We start from the raw sequence: 19,363 nt of genomic DNA, 5'->3' as shown, positions 1-19,363 counted from the left end.
AAACCAGGCAACATTTTTCCAGTCTTCAACTCTCCAATTTTGGTGAGCTCGTGCAAATTGTAGCCTCTTTTTCCTATTTGGAGTGGAGATGAGTGGTACCCGGTGGGGGCTTCTGCTGTTGTAGCCCATCCGCCTCAAGGTTGTGCGTGTTGTGGCTTCACAAATGCTTTGCTGCATACCTCGGTTGTAACGAGTGGTTATTTCAGTCAAAGTTGCTCTTCTATCAGCTTGAATCAGTCGGCCCATTCTCCTCTGACCTCTAGCATCAACAAGGCATTTTCGCCTACAGGACTGCCGCATACTGGATGTTTTTCCCTTTTCACACCATTCTTTGTAAACCCTAGAAATGGTTGTGCGTGAAAATCCCAGTAACTGAGCAGATTGTGAAATACTCAGACCGGCCCGTCTGGCACCAACAACCTAGCCTGGTAATACCAAACTCTGCTACTTCGCTTTGCTTCGTAGACAGAGTCTGGCATGGCATAATTGAAAAGCGTTTTCTTTCTCGCGGGGAGGCGCTTGTCTGAAGTTTAAAATCATTGGTTCCCGTAAGCCAATCACATATGGCGTGTGTTATGCGCATGCTCAGCTGCATCTAACTTCCACTGTAAACACATGTAGTATGATGCGAAAACAAAACCATCGAGCGAAATACCGGAGTGAACATGGCTGTGAACGACTTTTGTAGATTATGTGAAGTAAATCTACGCATCCACGGTACAATCAGCGTCTACGTCACGGCTCTCAGCCCGCCCTCTGTTCGCTGATTGGCCGGCTGTTTTCAGGCCGGAGGAAAACGGAAAGCTATTACGCTGTCTCAGACTGAGTACAGAAGCGAAATGAAATTAAGTGGAAGAAGTCTGACGTAGTCAGGCTACCAACAACCATGCCACGCTCAAAATTGTTTAAATCACCTTTCTTTCCCATTCTGACATTCAGTTTGGAGTTCAGGAGATTGTCTTGACCAGGACCACACCCCTAAATGCATTGAAGCAACTGCCATGTGATTGGTTGATTAGATAATTGCATTAATGAGAAATTGAACAGGTGTTCCTAATAATCCTTTAGGTGAGTGTGTATATATATATATATATATATATATATATATATATATATATATATATATGTATGTATATTTTTGTGGATAATAAAAGTGTTAAGCATCAAGGTGTTGTAACTATCATGAGATCTTAAAGAACTCGTCTACATCTACTTCTACATGTATTTTAAACAAGCTTTTTAAAAGATATTTCTTTTTCATCCTCTTGGATCCGTCCCCTTATTTGTCCTGTAAATATATCATGTATGATGAGCATTGGAAAACAGACACAAGCAAGAATGAAAATCTCTTTAATCCCATATATACACACATATTTATAAAAGAAAACCAGGTGCGTTACCATTTTTACAGTAAGATACATTCAAGTATATGACCAGATAATCATCTCATTTTCCCTCAACATCCTATTGATTGCATTGGCTTGAACCAAATAACACATGTAGCTTCTGCTCCCATGCAAATGAGCTTGTAGCGTAAGTGCTGTGAGTGTATTAAAAAAGCTCTTTCTGAACCCTTTCTCAGCACATTAATATTTACTGGTACTTATGACTTGTTGATATCATAAGCTCAGCTTGATATTAGTACAGTTGCGCTTTATAATGATTCTCAAATTGTTTTCTATTGATTATATCAGTAATCCGATTCATTTAAATATTTGTAACACAAATAAACGAGACGAACTTAAAAAAATTCAGCAAGTTTCTAGAAAGAGTGCTTCAAACTTTGGCAAAATGGTTTCCTTAAAAAAAAAAAAAGAGAAAAGAAAAGGAAAAGAAAAGAAAGGCAACTGGCAAAAAGAGTTAAAACTGACTGTGGCTGTGCATCGAGTGTTTCACGTTTTGTCGTTGTGAAAGATAAAAATTGAGTCTATAGTCATATTTCTCCTCGACAGTCTCACAGCGTAGTGTATATAAATGATGTTTCATTGCTCAGTGATTTATTGCATTTGCATTAAGACTTACAGAAGCTTGTTTGCGCCACGGATTAAAAAATAAATAAAAAAAAGGTAAAATTACGACTTTTTATCTCAAATTTCTGACTTTTTTCCCCTCGCAATTCCAAGTTTATATCTAGCAATTGTGACTTTTTCTTAGAATTATGAGTTTATATCTAGCAATTGTGACTTTTTTTTCTCTGAATTGTAATATAAACTTGCAACGGCGAGTTATAAAGTCAGAATTGCTCAGACTTTTTTCCCTCCGTTTATATCTTGCAATTTTACAGAACTCCGCACATACCACGCGGTAAAAAAAATACGTATATCGTAGCCACGAATTACTACCACGTTTGATTCCACAACTTAATAAAACGTCAGCACATTTAACCAATCTGTTCCATCGTTTTACTAAATCGTGGCCATGAATAATCATTAATTATTATTATATTACAGTTGTGAAAAATCACACAATTCGGACTTTTTTCTCATAATTGTGAATTTCTCAATTTTGACCGTGTCTCAGATTTGAGACGTTACATCTCGCAATTGTGATTTTTTTTCTCAGAAATGTGAGATGAACTTATTTTGTGGCATATTTGGCCACATGTCGACTCAAATAGAGTTTATATCTCTCAATTCTGACTGTATGTCTCAGAATTTAATATCCCACGATTTTGACATTTTTCTCGCAGTTGCAACTTTGATCTCACAATTTATTTTTTTCACAATTGAGAGTTTTTGTCTCTCAATTCTGACCGCATTTATTAAAATATCTCTCAATTTTGTCTTTATTCTCTGAATTGTGATATAAACACTCAATTGGGAGTTTTAAAGTCAGAACTGCGAGATATAAACTAAAAAAATAAATAAGTTAGAATTGTGAGATAAAAAAGTCGCAATTACCTTTCTTATTTTTATTCCCTGGCGGAAACAAGCTTCCATATAGACTTCTCAACAATAACTGAATTTAAGTAGTACAATATCAACTTAAAGGAGCAGTTTACTAAAATAAAACTTCGGTCTTCATTCACATATCCTCATTTTTGTTTTTCAGGGTAAAGCTGAATTTCAGAAAAATCTTTCCCAACACAATTCATAGTGACAAAAAACAACAAAAAAATAAGCACAGTATATAATGCGCTATGACTTTTGATGTCATATGATTGTTTTCTGTGAGGATCAGACTGAAATTTAGGTCAGTTTAGGTTGCGGCTCACAAATCTCATTCCCTGTATTCAAACTGGTGAGTTGCGTTCGCTTAACAAACGAAAACCAATAGTGTTTGGGCGAACCTCATGCAAAGATAGCGGTATATTTGAATGCAAAATGATATTTTTAGAGGAATAACAACATGAATTTCGATCTTTTCCAGAGACAAAGCAAACGCGTGGCCTCAGAAAGCTTGAAATACAGTGCATGAGTTGTATGGGGAAACTATATGATCCTTTCATGCTTGTTTTGGAGTTTGTCATCTTTGGTCACTATCTTTGTGGTGAAATGAGCTGCATGAAGATTCTTCTCGAGTTCCACGAAACATTACTATCATACGAGTTTGGAAATCACGACAGAAGTTTCATTTCAGGGTGAATTATGTCTATAGTCATTTGCTTGCCTTGTTCAATGTTCGAGAACATGTCGGAAAAGACGACGAGAGACCGTAGTTCGCAGATGGTCGTTGGCATGGCACGGCATAATGCTAGTTGAAAACGTAAAAAAATTGAGCAAACCGTTTATTATTGCATTACAGCACTTGAACCTTGATCCCATCAGGGAAGTAAACGTGTTTTAAGTGCAAGTAAAGAAAGGGAGTCTATGCAGCCGATCGGCTTGAAAAGGAGAATGGATACATGGTGTTCCCGCAGATTGAAGTCAAGGAAAATGGTTTGCAGAAGTGCTCAATGAGGATGATGGCTGGAGATATCCTGTCAGATACTGTCATAGTCCGAGCCCCGTCGGGTGCTGATGGCGGCCCACTCCACCAGAAAGAAGGTCCCGGTGCCCATGAAGCCAAACAGCACCATGATGAGCAGCTGCCAGTGCAGGAGAAGGTAGTTGCTGTAGAAGAAGGCCACCGCAGCGGTGATGGACTGCAGAGACGCCACGAAGAAAAAACACAACTTCACATACCACACCATACACAATCACAAACTCAATAAAGGTGGGCTTTTAATTACCGGTTCTTACAATAAACCACGTCTTTTATTTAATCAGAGTTTCTGTCTGAACTAGGCCGTTCGATGGATGCTTGGTTAAACCCAATCCAGTCCAAAATCTACTGCAAGTCCCTTTGGATAATTGCATCTGCTAAAATCATGAATGTAAAATCCTGCCCCACAAAGCTGTATCTAAAGTATCAAGTGTTTTGACTGACTGCGATTCTGTCGCAGACACTTTGGCGGGTTGAATTTTAGACATAATATAGACATTTTTCAATTGTAGTCTTTTAAAAAGGCATCTGAAATAATAAAGTGAAAAATATAGATTTTTTTTATACATATCGATACTGAACTATCTGAAACGCCTCCAATACTAATTTCCCGCAGAACAGATATACGATACCAGCTGTGCTTTCTCTCTCATCTCTCCGACAGCACCTAATCTCTATAATGTTCTTTTTAGGACCATTATTTTCATGCCACAACATTTCTAGTGGTGAAAAAAAAAAAAAAAAGTTTTATTCAGAACCTAAATAAAACTAATGGGAATGAAAATAAAAATTGGCTTCATGTTTTTAAGCAAGATATAATTGTATTATTTACGTTGTTATTTTTATCTTTCATTTTTATATATTTTGGGGTGAAATATGACCCGGCCATTATGTTTTCACCCAAACATTGTTGCAGCCTTATTCCAAATTATTGGCACTGTCTTTTAATATCAAACAATTTAATGACTTTAAATGCTACCGATTGAAACACACAAAAAAAAAAGGAAGGTTCAAACCTGTACAAATTTAAAGACTGCAAACGCTGGTGCGCTGTCGTCCCGGAACAAGAACCCCACAATGCTGATGAGCTGAGTGTTGAAGCAACTATCACCCAGACCCAGCAAGAAACTGCATATCAGCGCCACCGACACACTGACACAACACATGAACAATAGAATAAATCGATGCAATAAAAGCGTTAATAAACATCCATTCTCAACGCCCATGCCTGTTGACTCTTACCTGGGTTGGATAAAAGCTTGCATTTGTGTGCCTTCCTCTGGGGCCACGGGAGCATCACTGGCTATGTTGAGGAAGATGAGGTAGAACGCCACAACATGGGTAACCAGACCCAAAAACACTACCGGGTTTCTGCCATAACGGTTACACTTATCCATGATCCCAAATACTCCCCCTCCTGGTTAAACAGAGAAATCGTCTTATTACGTTTGCTTTGGCATGTTCACTGAGAACAGAAGCACAATACTTGTTGTGATGCACTGACTTACCAAGTATTTCACCAACACCGATCAAAATTCCAGAGAGGCCGATTAGACCCTTGGCGCCTTCTCCAAATTGGGTCATGGCCCCTAAACATGTCCCATACACCCCACTGTAAAAGGTGAGCTCGAGACCTGTACAGATAGGCAGCCACATTGTCTCAACATCACAGTTCAGCTAGTCTTCTATATCTATCACAGACAGCTCTTCAAAGAATAGTCCGTAGGGTGGACAATATGTCCGATTTCCTACATTACATGATTAATATTTTTATATCACTGTAATCAGTATCGGCCGGTTACTTTTTAATGTTATTGTCAATGGCCCGATAAGAAAATGTGCCCGAAATATTAAAGTAAAGATAAATAGTGGATTACTTCCTTCAGATGTGCACTGTTCGCCATGATGGTTTTGAATATGCTTGAAATATAGTTGAAATCACTTCAAAAAGGAAAATACTGTTAAGTGCAACATGTGCAGCGCAAATCTGTCATATAGGCTGCATAACATTATAATGAAAATATTATAAATGGTTTTTAATGGTGAGACTTGTTTTTGTAATCGGGCTGGAAATGGATTTAGATTTATCTGCCAATATATCGGTTATCGGCTTTCAAATATAAAGAATTATCGGTTATCGGTATCGGTATCGGCCAAAGTTTTCATATCGGTGAATATATATCAAAAAAAAAAAATTTTAAGAGAGACAGCTCTCCGAAGGATAGTCAGTGAGGTGGACAGTATGTCCGAAATCCTACATCACATTATGAATACTTTTATATTACTGTAACGGTATATATATATATATACCAATTTTCTTTGTGAATGAATAATGTATCGTAAATAAATAAATGTTCTTCCTTAAAATACATGGTGCATAAGTGAGTACACCCCTATGTTAAATTCCCATAGAGGCAGGCAGATTTCTATTTTTAAGTATTTAAAAAAAAAAAATGTTTAGGATACTATGCATCCTGATAAAGTTCCCTTGGCCTTTGGAATTAAAATAGCCCCACATCATCACATAGCCTTCAGAGATTGGCATGGGGTACTTTCCATAAGATCATCTCTCAATGCAAATCAAACTAGCTATTAGGCTAACTGAAATAAAACCATGCCAATCTCTAGGTATGGTGAAGGCTATGTGATGATGTGGGGCTATTTTAATTCCAAAGGCCAAGGGAATCAGGATGCATAGTATCCTAAAAAAAATAATAAAAAAATACTTAAAAATAGAAATCTGCCTGCCTCTATGGGAATTTAACATAGGGGTGTACTCACTTATGCACCATGTATTTTAAGGAAGAACATTTATTTATTTACGATACATTATTCATTCACAAAGAAAATTGGTGTCCTTAAAGGTTGGATTTTTCCTAATTTTTTAAATTAAGGCATTAAGTTCAATTTCCAAAATATGATTTTTTATTCCTCTTTTTAATCAACTTTAGCATGGGTGTATTCACTTATGCATAGCACTGTATATATATATATCAGAGACAGCTCTCCGAAGGATAGTCAGTGAGGTGGACAGTATGTCTGAAATCCTACATCACATTATTAATACTTTTATATTACTGTAATGGTGTATATATATATATATATATATATATATATATAGTTATTTGCATCCATGTGGCAATGCCTACTTTTGAATAATCCAGTGAATTAAATACTTTACAAAAGAAAAAGGTACTTATTATGATGTCTTTTTATTTGGAACTTGATGGACACAGCCCAAAAGATAAGATTATTAATAGTTAACAATAATAACACTTTTTGTTAATAACCATTCTTCTTCAAATATGTTCAAAACAGTACAATATTACATATAAATATTACATATGTTATTATATAGTATATAGTATTATTATTATAAAACCATTATAAGTATCCAAAAGAGCAAATCCTCCCTGCTGCTAAAGGGGTCCCCCAGGGCTCTGTTTTAGGCCCTCTTCTTTTCATAATCTGCTTGCTTTATCTGTCATCATGGTGTGAACTACCACTGCTACCACACACAGATTTCCTTTTAGAGGACTGAACTTACCAGAGTATGCAAAGGGTATGCTCAATAAAAGCATCTCTTTGGTCATAGCCAGCTGTATGGATCTCTCTGTTGATGAGATGAGAGAGATAATGAGATCTTAGTATGTTACACAGAAAAAAAACTTTAAATCTTTGCATTCGTTCTTAAATATTTTAGTGCCACTTACTGAATGCCTCCAATGCCTGAGAGCCCCGAGTCTGGGATGGCCTTAAAAGAGTAAAAAGAATAGGAGGCAAGGCAAAGGGAAAAAAAAGACACAACGTGATATAATTAAACCGGTCCAGATTAATGTCTTGATTTGCAGAAGTGCATATAAATATGTTTGTACTTACACCACATCACAGCTATCAGTGATTTCTGTTGGTAGAAGTGACTCAGAGGCATCAGAAGGTGCAGGTTCTGGGTCTGGTCGCTGGATCAGGAAAAAGAGGAAGTTTCCCACCAGACTGATGACTGTGAGTGTGATGAAAACTGTCTGGCGGTCCTTATCTGACAATAGCAAAAGACGTTTTTCAGCTTTATTCGACTAGAGACCTCAATTACAATTCTGTGTAACCCTTCAGAAATTATTTTGTATAGATGTTTCTATCACAGTATGTTTATGTTACATGAAATAAGCAAACCATTTATTAATTTCAGCCAAAATCATTGTTACTTTAACTTGTACACACATTACATTTCCATCAAAGTGGCCATAGCTGAACAATATATATCTGTACTCACCTGTTATGTGACTCTTGTTATGCCAGGCAAGATATATGTAGAGATTACCAAAGAATAAGCTGCAAAAGAGAATAAATAAATCATAGTACCTTATGTACTAGGGGTGTAACAATATATCGTGTCACAATATATCGCAATACAAAAATGCAACAATATTTATAGTGGCAATATGTATCATGGATAGTTCACCCAAAATAAAAATTACTGTGTGAAAAAATTCACATTTTCAGAGTTTTAGTGTCAGTACGACATTAAACTACTATATATTATGTTGAATATAATGTTTAATAATGCAATGGGGGAATATTTGTGGGTCTTATGTTACCAGTAAAAAGTGGCCTACATTATTTTAAATATATCTAGTGAGTGACAGAGTGAAAGCATATTCGTCTAAAATAATTATGTTTTCAGCTTCAGAATCATGAATATTTTTATTCTGGTGTCTCTATTGTCCTGTGCATTGGGTTTCCAGCACCAAGTCCAAGCCTCTTCATTTATACCCCAATGTAAAACCAAATTTAGCATTTTAATCATCAGTATATTTTTTGTTAACCTTTTACCATGTGTCTTGGAGTATCGCAATAATATCGTATTGTGACATGAGGGTACCGTTACACCCCTATTATGTACCATTTTTCCTTCTATTAACACTCAGTGTCAACAAGAAAGATGTACCTAAACTGCATCAACGCCCAGAATATACCACTGTTTCTCCCAATAGTGGAATCTTTGGAGTTGATGGTGAGCAGATTCCCCTGAGCCGTCCAGAGCACTGCAAAAAAACAAAACAAAGAAATATTAGAGAATGTGTGGCGATATATTTTATGATTTCATAACCGGCCCGATTATGATATCTCACCTGCAGCGCCAATTCCAAGCAACACAGATAAAGTGTAGAATGACCAGGTGTACGGATGAATGAACACAGCAATATAAGCACTAAAAGAGACCAGAGAGCAAAAGCATGTAATCATAAATCCTGAGAAAACGACTAAGTTATGACAGAAAGGCACTTACCTGTAAAGAAGTCCACTAAAAAACAAAGACAGCTGAGGTCCAACGACAGCTATCACTGAGGGCGCTATGAGGTTAGAGGCAGAAAACACCGCGTAGATAATCGCCATGCTAGAACAGAGGTATGAAAAGAATGTGTTAAGGGTGGGATGATGCATTTGCTTTGATGATCAATATTAATCATAATTATTTCACTGTGTTTTATAGAAAGGGCAGAGTGAAACATAATTTTATTTGGGAGAATTTTATAGAAGGGGATACAAGGTTTAATTTAATGCAAGACGAGAGAATATTACAATCGGCTCTTGTTACAATGGTTGGAGACTATTGAAACACTTAAAATAATAATAAATTAATAAGAAATGTTTCTTGAGCATCAAATCATCATATATTAAGAGTGATTTCTGAAGGATCATGTGACACTGAAGACTGGAGTAATGATGCTGAAAATTCAGCTTTGATCACAGGAATAAATTACACTTTACTGTATATTCACATAGAAAACAGCTGATTGACGTTGGAATAATATTTCACAATATTACTGTTTTTGTTTGTATTTTTAATCAAATAAATGCAGCCTTGGTGAGCAGAAGAGACTTCTTTTAAAAACATTAAAAATCTTACTGACCCCAAACTTTTGAACAGTAGTGTATATATATAAAATATATATATGCATATAACAAGTCTAATATGATTTCTTACACCACAAGAAACATAGACCATTTTTGCCCAAGGAAAAGAGCCCGTGCTGACTGAGTGTCGTGACATTGGGTCACATGACAACACTGCATTCATTTCTCTGTTTCAAAGTTCTGTTTTCTTTGAGAACATACAGTGCTTCTCTGTTATATAATCAAGGTCAATGTGATTACTGAGGTCGAGAGAGAGAGCGGTTCGACTAACAGCACAACATCAGATGACCCGGTTTTCATCTTTGAATCAGCTGTAATAAATCACATTCAGAACGGGTGCAGAGGCCATGTCACATGACTTTAAGCAGAAATAGAGCACAACCATGGGATTCAGGAGGTAAAAGTCCCATTCATTATCTCTTTATGTATGGGTTTTTACAATAAACTAAATTTTATATATTTTTAAAGCCACCTTGTATATGTCATGTGCAATGTTTAATGTGATGAGCAGTTCCACGCCTCATTAAAAAAAATTGCAGTCTTGTCAATTCTTGATTTCATAAATCTGTATTTGCTTCAGATCAACATTTTAATGTTGTGCTTCATCTATGATCCAGATCAGGCTGGCTCTTTATTTAGCCAAGGCAAGCTTATTTACATAGCACATTTCATATGGCAATTCAAAGTGCTTTACATAGAAAGCAATTTAAAGTCACCTTGAAATCAAAATGGATGATTAAATTTTTTTTTATGGAATATTGCAGTGATTTATCCGTGCACATCATTATTTTTGTCTTAATTCATGTGCCTTATAATCTTTAATCAAAATAACTTCCTCTCCGTCTTGCAGCTCTTCTCTTCTCTGATGATGCGTTTACTGGCGTGAGGGCGGAGCAACCTGTCACTCACACGAGATCAGCCAATAGCAAACCACAAGCATCCAATCAACTCCCCATGGACAAAATCAAGCCCCGCCCTACATCTGTTCTTGTTCGAGAAGCCGTTTCACTCAGATATACATCACAATATAGGGAAGAAATGAATATCGCAACTTCGTTTTCGTGATGATTTTATGTTTTTATTTTATTTTTATGTCTAATGAAAAAGCAAATGAGAAAAATACTTCCGGCACCGAGGTCATTACTATTGTGCTCTATGAAGAAAGTCGCTCTGATAACAGAAGAAAGAAATGAAGAAAATGAATACCTTGTGTAGCCACTTCCATGAAACTCTGTACTGTTGAAACTCTTTATCACAGTTTGCTGGGGAAGAAAAGTAAAGATAGGTTTGATTGTCATACTGGATGTTTTAGTAAGTTAGCATTGCTGCATCTGACATTATAATATTCATCAGATCAACATGCATTTCACGCTTAAAAATACATTGCGCGTCTTAATGAGCTTGCGTGGTAGGCTAAAGGTTGTGCGCTTGGTGTCGGTACACATATTAAAAAAATTAATAAAAAGATCAAATCAAATTGTTTTTTGCAAACTCCACCAGATTCTTGTTCTACGTCTCCCTGAGTACCACTGTGGTGATTTTATTGTTGTTTAATGGCTTCATTCTTTAATAATTATATGCCAAAGCCATATACTATTTACCTTGCTATACAGACATTTACATTTTTTTTACAAAAAGATCAAATCAAATAGTTTTCTGCCAACTCCATCAGATTCTTGTTCTACGTCTCCCTGATTTCTATGTTGATTTTTATGTTAATAAAATCACCACACTGGTACTTGGGGACATGTAGAACAAGAATCTGGTGGAGTTTGCAGAAAACCTTTAATTTTTAATATGTGTGTACCGACACCTAGCGCCCACACCTTCAGTCTACCACGCAAACTCATATAGACGCGCAATGTCTTTTTAGTTAGTCGCGTGCCCAAAGTGTCAAAAACCTACTTCAATATTGCCGCAGGTGCCAAAGGCTGTAAACATCACCATGAAGCCCAAGCCCAGGACGATGACGTTGAGCAGGGTCTTTCCTTCGGGACTCATGTTGGCTTCAAATCTTTAGCTCGATGACAACCTGAGACTAGTAAACACACAAAAGCATCCGAGTCAAGTGACACCTGACACGACTGGTTAAAAACACTGAGCATGCTATTTCCCCATGATCACTGCTTCCTCGTGACGAGATCAAACAGCTCCGAGGAGTCTTCAGTTAGACCAAAGAAGTCCATGGATATGTGTCATGCGAACACATCTGATTAATGAGCTATTGAGAATGATTACTGATATAATTTAAGCTTGTAAATGGAGACAGGTTGCAGTAATAATCGTGCGAAGTACACTTACCGAATAATTGTGTGCGCTGATGTAAACAGCTAATTCATAATGTAAAAGACCCGTTGATCACGACGATTTCGATATAGGTGGAAACATTCTGTAAGCTGGAAAACGGGAATAAATGTTCTTTTCCTGCTTCTCGATCAGGATCTCCCTGTATGTCTGAAATCGAAAATGTCTGTCATGTGACTTCTATCAGCTGACGGTGACGTCATAACCATCCTCCGCGAACGGAGTTGTGGGTAGTGTCGTCTTTTCACTGAAATCAGTGAGAGATGTGCTGTTGATGGATATTTATTAAATATATTTTTTATCAAATGGATAGTTTCTAAATGATTTCAGTTAGATATCATTTAAATATTCAGTGTTTATTGCTGAATTTGTCTTGTTTTGCTGAATTTTATAGTCAGTAGAGCAACATAAATGGCTATTTTGAGGACTTTTTGATCTCACATACTAACGGGAACTATATTCGTTATTTAACAACTTATAGGCCTATATATCTATAGAAAAGGATTCAAAAGACACATTTTATGCTTAGAACAAAAACTTAATCTCTTTATTACCACAGAGGTTTCATATTAGAAATAACTAAAGTCTCCTATAAACTTACATAGGCTACTAATTTTATTCTACAAATCATGATTTTATTTAAATATTACTTTCTATAAAAACGAACATTAAACGACTTTGCTTTTATTTTGTCAGAGTACTTATTCAATTATATTGTGGGATGCAGAAATTGAAGACCTCTGTCATTTTTATGAGATTTTTTTTGCTTTTTGGCTTCACTAAATTAAATATTGTGAGGAGAATGAGTGCTTTTATCTAATTAATTTACCTTTTTAAACCACATTTCACTATTATAATGCAAGTTTACTGTTTAAGGTTTTGTTGAGTGAAGTAAAGTTGGACAGATGCTTTGCGCTCATGAGGTTTACAAATATTTATTTTATATTTGTATGATATTGTATACCTGACTGCAGCCATTTTTAACGGTTTATTTGGGCCTATTTAGTTAGTTGTTTTTCTCTCTCTCTTTATTTTTTATTTTTGTAATAACTGTATACTGCTCAATATCTGCATTTGAATGAAAGTACATGTATAATGTAAATGACATCGCTGAAAAATGCTAATTCACTTCCGGTTTTTAGTACTCGCCATTTTGAGAGCGAGTGCGCGCGCGCTCATTGTTGTGCTCGCGGAGCTCAACGGTCGGCAACTAGTGTTCGTTACGTTACTGGAATAGGCGAGTCGACTCCGTTTGAGGACACAAAGCGAAGTGAATACTGATAGTTTGTTGGGTACGTTGATTAAAATGAGTTACGGCAGGCCTCCACCCGACGTAGAAGGCATGACATCGTTAAAAGTGGATAATTTAACGTACCGCACGTCGCCGGAGACGCTGCGGCGCGTCTTTGAAAAGTACGGCCGAGTTGGGGACGTTTATATTCCCCGGGATCGATACACGAAAGAGAGCCGGGGGTTCGCCTTCGTGCGCTTTCACGACAAGCGGGATGCCGAGGACGCGATGGACGCGATGGATGGGGCGATTCTGGACGGGCGAGAGCTCCGGGTTCAGATGGCCCGTTACGGCAGGCCGCCGGACTCCTACTACGGCGGGCGTCGCGGCGGGGGAGCCGCTAGAAGACACGGAGGACACGGCCGCCGCAGCCGGAGGTAAACAACACCACAGATCAGATCAGACAGAGTTCATCTGAGGTCTTTATCTGCGTATAGGGCTTTTCTATGCGTTCTTACAACCTGTTTTGCTCTTCTTGCGAGGAACGTTAGTTCAGTCTGCTAGTTCAGGACTGATGCTGTTCCGTTCAAAACCATATGTTTTTATTATATGGTCTTTGGCGCATTTCATTTGTGCTTTTATTTGCCTAACAGCGAGTGTCTGTGTTCGGAATAACTCCTAACTGCTTGTGTTCGCAGAATATAACGTTAGTATGTAACGTTAGCATACGGTGCATATTTTATATATATATATATATATACAGCCTTCCGTTTCAAAGTGACTAATAAACCGTTTACAAACCTTATTAAATAATAAGCATTGTCGAGCAGATAGTGCAGTATTTTGCTTTAAGCTGTAGCCTATACGTTTGTGACTTAACAGTTATATAAACCGTATAGGCTCGTTCACATCAAGATTACTACATTATAATATTACCGAATCGTTACCGTTCTGTTTACCATAAGCGCGTGCTGTGATTATGTAGTCTGTCGCTTTAAAGAGTGCAACAGTCGGAGTCCAGAAGTAAAACCTCTATTTATTTTCTCCATAGGGAAATAGATTTTTTCAAATAATTTATACACCTTTAAAAACAGACATACTGTGAGTTCCGAGGTTGTTAAACGATGGTTTGTTTCTGTTGAAACAGTCCGGTTGTGTTATTCTTGGTGAACAACTACATTACCCATGATGCTCTACTGAATATACCACCAATCAGGGAGTCGCGTCGAGGGAATCACGCCAAAAAGAGCTCTTTAGCCCCGCCCCCTGTCATGAAGCACTGTGAAAGACGTAATCGAGGCGGTTTCTATGCTGTCAAAATATTTTGTACATGATATATAAATGCATATTTTGCAATAAACTTAAATGTATTGTATATAACACAACTTTATAGTTATATACAATTCATTTATATAATATAAATGTATAGATATTTCTCAATAGTTTTAAATTCGATTGTCATTCGCAATGTTGAAGTTCTTTCCCTCAATAAGTCCATTAAGGACACAGTCTTGTACCTTTTTGTAAAAGGACAAAGTGTTTTTGTCTGATTTTCAAATACATTTTTTTTCCAAATCAAAGTTTGTAATGTTGTGATTCACCTCATATCTAGTTGATTATGGCTTATAATGCTTTAAAATCGAATAATATCGTTTCTCTGTGTTGTTATCTTCACTGTGGAATTAGAACCATTATTATTATAACTTTATATTTTTCGTTATAAAACCTATAATGATAACAATATCGTTCTGTTTATTATAAGCGCACGCTGCAGTTTCGTCGTCTGCCGCTTTAAATGCTTGAGCTCTTTACAGCAGGATGGATTCTGATTGGCTAATATTAATGTTTTTGTCGTTCATCAGCTGAAAAAAAAATAAAAATCTGAAAGTGATTCCAACTACATCGTTCCTCTGTGCCGTTATAGTTCTGGTGTGGATTTCTCTATTCTCGCAGAACTAAAAAAGGATTATTAAAACTTTTATTGTTTTAGGTCTTGCTGTGAATGTTCCTTATATCTTACCAAGTTGAGTGAAAGTGCAGGTCTGTACACAGACTCTATTGAAATAATCCATCATTCTTCTTGATCTCCACCCACAGTCCGAGGCGTCGGAGACGCAGCCGCTCCCGAAGCAGGAGCCGCTCTCGTTCCCGCAGCCGTTCCCGTTACAGCAGGTCGAGGTCCCGCTCCTATTCCCGCTCTCGCTCCAAGTCACACACTCCCCGCAAGAGGAAGTCCAAGTCTCCTTCCAGGTCAAGGTCACGTTCTCGATCCAAATCCAGGTCCCGTTCCAGAAGCCGCACGCCTGCATCGAACAGAGGGTCCAAGTCCAGGTCCAGGTCTAAAAGCCAGCCGAAGTCTGCAGGGGAAGAAGGACCGGCATCATCCTAAAACGCTTCAGTGGTAAGAAAACGTGACCCCCGACAACGATGTGCTGGAATGCATTTGCTTATTCTTTGCAGATGCATCGCATTGGTAAAAATGTGACTTGCAGAGCAGGTTTTGGTTCTGCTTTGACAATGCTGTTGAACTCAATGTGGGATTGTTTCCTCCAAGCTGCTGAATCCAGTATGGCAATGTAAAAGCAGAGCTGTGTTGAGCTGTTAGAGGTGTACCTGCTCCTGTTGGGGTTGCTTTGAAGCAGATGGGTGTTTTGGTGGTGCTGAGGTACGTCTACGAGACAACGGACAGACAGCGTCCTGCCATAGAAAAAAAAAAGTCAAACACAAACTCGCTGCCAGTTGCTTGCTTTAACCTGGAAATGGGAATAAACAGTTTATAACTAGCAGGCTGGCATGACCAAAGTCTTATCTAACCCGTGTGCAAAACAAAATGAGAGTATTTATAGCAGATGATTAGGGCTGGGTATCGAGTTGGATACTGCGGAAATGACGAGTCAGCAACGTCAACTTCATCTTTGCAGCCAACACTGACTCAGAAAACACTAGTTTATTAATAAACAATTAAAATGTCTCCTTGCTATTTCCCCCCCGACACATTCATAATCATTAGGCTACTTTTGCCAGTGCTTTGCGGCAAGCTTTATGTGTGCAACAAACTGAAAAAATAAAACCTGTTTTTTTTAGGCAATATGTAATGTAATCTTGTTAAACCGGATTTCATAAAATTTGTATTGAAAAAAAGTATTGTTCAGGAACCAGTATCGAACATTTTTGAACGATACCCAGCCCTACAGATGAATTAGTCTGGCAATCAGTGCAATAAAACATCAGTTTAAAACAAAAGTAAACAAACTAACATTATAAGACTAATACTGTCATTCTGATTGGATGAGACACATTTAAAGTCAAATTTCCATTATGAACACATGCGACCGGACGTCATACTGCCAGAAATCTAGTCTTTATAATGGGATGTCATTAATACATCACACATTTTATCATTTTTTTAATTTAAATGTGTATAGAGATGTGTATCAGTACACAGTACAGGCCAAAAGTTTGGAAACATTACTATTTTTAATGGTTTTGAAAGAAGTTTCTTCTGCTCATCAAGCCTGCATTTATTTGATCAAAAATACAGATTTTTTTTTATATATTGTGATATATTATTACAATTTAAAATAATTGGTTTTCAATTTATTATACTTTAAATTATCATTTATTTCTGTGATCAAAGCTGAATTTTCAGGATCATTACTCCAGTCTATCACATGATGCTTTAGAAATCATTCTGATATGATGATTCATTATCAAAGTTGGAAACGGTTCTGCTGCTTAATATTTTTTCATAACCTGTGATACTTTTTTAGGATACTTTGATAAAAAAAAAAAATCTTTTGTAACAACAATATGCACTACTGGTCAGTAATTTTTTTTCTTTCTTTTTTTGAAATAAATCAATACTTTTATTCAGCAAGGATGTGCTAAATTGATAAAAAGTGATAGTAAAGATTTATATTTTTAGAAAATATTTTTTTATTTTGAATAAATGCAGTTCTTTTTAACCTTTTATTCATCAAATATATTAGGCAGCAGAACTGTGTCCAACACTCATAATAAATCAGAATATTAGAATGATTTCTAAAGGATCATGTGATAGACTGGATGTCTCATGTGACACTGAAGACTGGCGTAATGATGCTGAAAATTCAGCTTTGCATCACAGAAATAAATGATAATTTAAAGTATAATAAATTGAAAACCAATTAATTTAAGTTGTAATAATATATCACAATATAAAAAAAAAAATCTGTATTTTCGATCAAATAAATGCAGGCTTGATGAGCAGAAGAAACTTCTTTCAAAAACATTAAAAATAGCAATGTGTCCAAACTTTTGGCCTGTTCTGTATATATTTGTATAATACATGTAGTTTGTTTTCGTGCTATGGTTAACTGTCCATGTCATCTTGATCCCCAGAGACTGTGTTTTTCCCCCCATTATTTCCCCACCTTTCATTTCCATGTTTGTGTGCGTTCACGCCATGTCGTAATTACGAGATTCCGACTTGTAAAGTGCGTTGGCGTCCTGGTAGAACTCGTAATTACAGCTGAATTTTTGAAAGCGTCACACGCGTTGCGATCTGGTAATTACGACATGGCCTTTTCTCATGCTCCGTCACATGCCTGACCGCTGTTTTGTGTTCTCTCAGGTCCGTGTCATCATCACGGGGCGATTGTAAACGCGTGACCTCGGTTGGAGCCTGAGGAACCCCAGATTGAAAACCCTGAAATCTACACCAAGGCTACATGGGCCTAAAGGTCATTATGACTGATTGGCATATTCACACTGTTAAAGAGTTATACAGCCCTTTGTTCTTTGTATACATTGTTCCTGTTTTCAGTGAGGTTGTTTTAAACGTTTATGTCCTTTTTAATTCGTTGAGTAGGACGAGCATCACAATTCTATTGGGCTTTAAGGTAACCCTGTTTCGGTGATGGTTCTGAGAGTGCTAGCTGCACCTCACATGTGTCACTTTTGTAAGACGCTGTTTAGAAATTAATCTAGATTTGGCTTTTGTTGTTGTTGTTAAAAATCTGCAAATGCGTGAAATTATTTTCTCTGCTTTGTTTTGAACTCATTTGGAAAGTATGAATAGCTTGTGTTCTGATTACTGTGTATTACAGTCCTGATGTTAAACCAATTTTTGTATTTTGCTTTTATTACATAATATATATAGTTAATTTGGCTTTTCGTGAGTGATTATTTGGATTCTAACCCAATGTCTTGTGTATTTTTTGTGCACTAGGCGCAGTTGTCTAGCTGTTGAGTTTTGCTGGTTAGCTGTTAAGATCCGGTGTTGCAGTGCTGAGTGCTTGGCTGTTTCCGGTTTTCTCCAGTTTGCTGCTGTTGCAGGTGTGGTCGAGGTCAAGCAGCATCTGCGCAATAAAAAAATCGGTGGCCAAAGCGCTGTCGTCTGTCAAATTGTGTTACACAGTTTGGAAAGTTGGGAGTATCTTAAACTGTACCTATCAACTCTGTTCTGTCCTTTTTTTTTTTTTTTTTTTTTGGATCTTCAATAAATCAATTATTAAATGCTTTTGTCTTGGTGTCATGGCAAAATGTGTTCTTGACAGGGTTATTATTTATTATTATTAAACTCACTTCACTTGAAATAAAAAAAAATAGAATTCCGTAAGTCCCCCTGTGGTAAAAAAAAAAAAAAAATCAAGTTTTTAATGTTGTTTATGTGTCTATGTGGTGTTTTTAATATGCTTTAAGACAAACCATGTGTACATTCATAAGTCGACACCATTGCTGAGTATTTTCTTCTTAAAACTGCAGTGAACCAAAGACAGTCTCAAAAACACGGTTTGAAATCGCTGGTGTTTCTGACGTCACAAACTACCTTGTAACCAATCAGATCAACGTGTGATCGTCAACCAGTGGATCTCTGAGCTGGTGTGAGTGAGTGGAGGTTAAATATATTAACCCTCATCCTTCCCTCGCACTTTGTAGCACATATTTTCATTTGCGGGTCAAAATGACCCGAAGCCCTAAAACTATACTTCATTTTTTTATTTTAGA

The 19,363-nt window shown here is 36.9% G+C and overlaps 2 protein-coding genes across 5 annotated transcripts; one reads left to right on the top strand and one right to left on the bottom strand.

Annotated features, from left to right (window-relative positions):
• Positions 1 to 1,334: 1,334 nt before the first annotated feature.
• On the bottom strand, positions 1,335 to 12,326 carry mfsd11 (major facilitator superfamily domain containing 11). Its single transcript, XM_084412758.1, has 14 exons — positions 12,142 to 12,326; positions 11,746 to 11,878; positions 11,047 to 11,102; positions 9,212 to 9,319; positions 9,054 to 9,133; positions 8,870 to 8,966; positions 8,195 to 8,253; positions 7,804 to 7,960; positions 7,638 to 7,678; positions 7,472 to 7,537; positions 5,433 to 5,558; positions 5,167 to 5,341; positions 4,941 to 5,076; positions 1,335 to 4,084 (listed from the first exon to the last, which is right to left on the bottom strand). The coding sequence occupies exons 2-14, from the start codon at positions 11,839 to 11,841 to the stop codon at positions 3,923 to 3,925; spliced, it is 1,359 nt and encodes a 452-aa protein (XP_084268884.1). The 5' UTR covers positions 11,842 to 11,878; positions 12,142 to 12,326; the 3' UTR covers positions 1,335 to 3,922.
• Positions 12,327 to 13,299: 973 nt separating this feature from the next.
• Positions 13,300 to 18,959, top strand: srsf2b (serine and arginine rich splicing factor 2b). 4 transcript variants are annotated; one of them, XR_014627918.1, is made up of 5 exons: positions 13,300 to 13,812; positions 15,473 to 15,776; positions 15,930 to 16,040; positions 17,988 to 18,096; positions 18,585 to 18,959. XR_014627918.1 is itself a non-coding variant. In XM_084413508.1 (3 exons), the coding sequence occupies exons 1-2, from the start codon at positions 13,451 to 13,453 to the stop codon at positions 15,762 to 15,764; spliced, it is 654 nt and encodes a 217-aa protein (XP_084269634.1). In that variant the 5' UTR covers positions 13,313 to 13,450; the 3' UTR covers positions 15,765 to 15,776; positions 15,930 to 16,081. The 4 variants fall into 4 exon arrangements, 1 of the variants encoding a protein (XP_084269634.1); XR_014627919.1 differs by lacking the exon at positions 15,930 to 16,040 and having other exon boundaries at positions 13,313 to 13,812; XR_014627920.1 differs by having other exon boundaries at positions 13,313 to 13,812; positions 17,988 to 18,959.
• Positions 18,960 to 19,363: the final 404 nt, after the last annotated feature.

This window comes from Rutilus rutilus (genome assembly GCF_951802725.1).
Source record: "Rutilus rutilus genome assembly, chromosome: 1".
Taxonomy (NCBI): Eukaryota; Metazoa; Chordata; class Actinopteri; order Cypriniformes; family Leuciscidae; genus Rutilus; species Rutilus rutilus.
The sequence above is the reverse complement of the archived record's forward strand: the minus strand, read 5'-3'. Positions and strand labels throughout refer to the sequence as shown.